General features: G+C 38.6%; 1 protein-coding gene across 1 annotated transcript in view; it reads left to right on the top strand.

Moving 5' to 3' along the window:
- Positions 1-3,750, top strand: part of LOC107739701 (whirlin) — a 105,259-nt gene that overhangs the window by 88,194 nt on the left and 13,315 nt on the right. The window contains exon 8 of the mRNA XM_016551899.1: positions 648-860. Coding sequence (XP_016407385.1) covers positions 648-860 — 213 coding nt within the window. The remainder of the gene's footprint in view (positions 1-647; positions 861-3,750) is intronic.

Genomic DNA, 3,750 nt, shown 5'->3' with positions numbered 1-3,750 from the left:
GAGAAAAATGCTCATTTTAGAAGAAAATTTCAAATGGCATTTAGAGGCTTTTGCACCTGAATTCTTCATATATATCACAGTTTCCACAATAATATTAAGCAGCACAACTGTTTTAATAATAATAATAAAATCATATTAAATAAAAATAATAATAAAAATTTTAATTAGCATATTAGAATGATTTCTGAAGGATCACGTGACACTGAAGACTGGAGTAATGGCTGCTGAAAATTCAGCTTTGCCATAACAGGAATAAAATATATTTTAAAATATATTAAAAATAGAAAAATGTTGTGTTAAATTGCAATAATTTCACAATATACTGTATTTTATAAAAGATTAAAAACTCTTATCATCTCCAAACTTTTGAGTGGTTGTGTAACTAATTTTTTACAAATTTATGCTCAAATCTTTTTTTATTAAAGACTTTTACTGGCTGAATGAATTATTACTGTAGTAATAATATACATAATACTGACACTATCCAAAAGTGTCCTCAGTATATTGTGCCATCATTGTCTGGTGATTTACAGCAAGTGTAACCTCATAATACATTCCCATTTATGAACATATTAAAACCCCTGAGATTAAAACAATCAACACTAGCCCGGTCACATTCACGGCTCTGTACGTGTGTGTGTTTGCAGTTCTCTCTGCTGTCAGAGGTGAGGGGGCTCGTGACCCCTCAGGATGTGGAGAGATTTGATGGCCTGGTTTTGAGACGAGAGATTGAGGCCCTGAAGGCGAGGCAAGGTGGCGGAGCTGGGTTTCAAGATTCCTTCTCCATGGTCTCGTACCCTGATACGCTGGCCTCCTCCTCAGCCAGTTTCATGACCAACACCACCCTCAGCTCCGCACGGGTAAGAAAGAACATCCATATTCAGAATGAGTTTATAAATCTCTATCGAACACTTGTGTGCAATTATTATTGAACCCGACCCAGTGTCTGTATCTATAATTTCAGACAGGAAGTGTTTAAGGCTGTGCATCTGTATTGGTGTGGGATGAGTGGATGGCATTGTTGTTGTGTGTGACATAAAAAGCCGTTCACAAAATTGGTGGGCAATTTAGGCACAAAGAAGGCTTGTGCAGATTACTAGGATACAAGATGAAGGGCTGTGGGAAATAGCTTTTGTCCTTTCTGTTGGAGGCTTTTACGTCCATCACTCGAAACCTGTCTGTCCTCCTGCCTCGCTCTGTCCAGGCATGTCTCACCTCAGCTCATCCACGTCTCATTGTGAAAGCACAGCTGTTTAGATTCGTAGCCGTCTCAGGGGTGTGATGTTGCTGTGACAGATGGAGAAGTGTTTTCTGACAGATTTTTAAGCCTGCTGACTCCCAGTGTAAATTGCAGGAACAGTTTAACACCCCATACCCTTTCCCTCTCAATAAAACAGGAAAGACTCCTCTGGCTGATAGATATGATGGAGGTAGGTTAAACAATCTCTCGCTTACCTTTACAAAATGTACCATAGTAACCATAGTTCCCACTATATTACCATAAAAATACATTACTGACCTTAAGTACAGTAGTAATGTTCAGCGCAGTTTGTCCCGCACCATTTCTACTGCTGATATGAATGATACCTCAAATGATGCAGATTATTGAGGAGAGGCGTGCTATTACTTTTCAGGGCGATTAGACTTATGATTTTTGCCCAGCGAGCGATGCAATGGCTGAAAAAATCACTTATATTAACATTGAAGGAGGTACTTGAACGATATCTAGGGACTGGAATATCATAGAGACTTATGATGGGGATCTTTTTGGCCAGTAACCAATCACCCAGAACACCCTAGCAACTGCATAGCAACACAAATCCACTCGGAACACCCTAGCAACGTAAATCCACTCAAACCACCCTAGCAACTGCATAGTGACATTAAAAATCCACATAGAACACCCTGGAAACTGCATAGCAACATGTACAAATTCACTCAGAAAACCCTAGCTACAGTACAGTGCAACACTAAAAATCCACAAAACACATTAGCAACTGCATAGCAACACACATAAATCCTCTCAGAACACCTTAGCAACTTCATAGCAACATGAAAAAATACACTTAGAAGACCTTAGCAACTGCATAGCAATCTGAATAAATACTTTCAAAAAGACCTTAGCAACTGCATAGCAACACTACAAACAACTAGAGCACCTTAACAACTGCAAACATTTACATTACATTTAGTCATTTAGCAGACGCTTTATCCAAAGCGACTTACAAATGTGGACAATTGAAGCAGTCAAAACTAACAAAAGAGCAACAATATATAAGTGCAAATGACAAGTCTCGGTTAGCCTAACGCATTACACGTAGCAAGGTATATATATATATATATATGTGTGTATATATATATATATATAATACACACACAAACACACACAAAGAAAAACAAGTAGATAAAATGGAAAGCTAGTGTTTTTTTTATAAAAAAAGAAGATGAATAGATAAAGTAGAATTAAAATAAAATAATAGAAAGTGCTAGAGTTAGAGGGTCAAATAAAGATGGAACAGATGTGTTTTTAGTCGTTTCTTGAAGATAGCTAAGGACTCAGCTGCTCGGATTGAGTTGGGCAGGTCATTCCACCAGGAGGGAACAGTTAATGAAAAAGTCAGTGAAAGGGATTTTGTGCCTCTTTGAGATGGCACAATAATGCGTCGTTCACTTGCAGAACGCAAGCTTCTAGAGGGCACATAACTCTGAAGTAATGAATTTAGGTAAAGGAGTGCAAATACAACCATAAGACCTTTGCAACTATATAGCACCATGAAAAAATACAATCAGAAGACCTTAGCAACTGTGTAGCAACAAAAATCACATCACGCAATTCAGATTTTTTCCCATTGCGAGTTACAAGGTCTGAATTACAGTATGTGATATAAACTCGCAATTACGAGTTACAGAGTCAATTGCAAGTTTATATTTCACAATTCTGAGAAAAGAAGTCAGAATTGCGATATATAAAGTCACATTTGAGGGGAAAAAGTAAGAATTTTGAGATATAAAATCAGAATTGGAAGAAAAAGTTTATATCTCACAATTTTGACATTATTTCTTGCAATTCTGACTTTATAACTCGAAAAAAGTCAGAATTGTGAGATGAAAACTCAATTATCTTTTTTTAGCTTCCATAACCAGTAGCTATAACGGTGATATTTTGGTGGAAAATATGGTTACTATGGTATTCGGTTTGGGTGTGTCTCTCTAGCCAACACACACATGTTGAACTAGAATGAGTTCGCTATGATGTGGGTTTGTTTTTAACACACACTCACACATACAGGAACATAATACAGCACAGTCTACATTCTCTGCATGGATTGATCCCTCTCAAAGTCACTCATGTCTGATATCTGTCTATGTGTATGTGTGGGTTGCAGTGATCTGACATTAGTACATGCATGCATGTCGCAAATCAAAAATGTGTCCGCTGTGACTTTGTACCGCTTCATCATGTGTCAGTTGTTTGTATATATGTACCTCTGTGTGTGTGTGTATGTGTGTGTGTGTGTGCGTGCACTTTGGAAATGAGCGAACGTGTTTGCATGCAAGCTTTGTTCGTGGCCCTCCTCTGTGGATTGGTGTTGTTGTAAGCTTGCCAGCTCTGGCTCTGGTAATTACAAGAAGCAGCAGCGGCGGCCCACACCGCAGCCTCGCGGAGCTCCGCAGACGAAGTGCTCGCTCTGGGACTCTCATCTTGGTACCGCACCTCATCAGCCATATGCAGAGCTGTCACCACAGATA

The sequence above is a fragment of the Sinocyclocheilus rhinocerous genome, unplaced genomic scaffold (genome assembly GCF_001515625.1).
Source record: "Sinocyclocheilus rhinocerous isolate Xijiao unplaced genomic scaffold, SAMN03320098_v1.1 scaffold585, whole genome shotgun sequence".
Taxonomy (NCBI): Eukaryota; Metazoa; Chordata; class Actinopteri; order Cypriniformes; family Cyprinidae; genus Sinocyclocheilus; species Sinocyclocheilus rhinocerous.
This window is presented reverse-complemented; position numbering and strand designations above follow the sequence as displayed.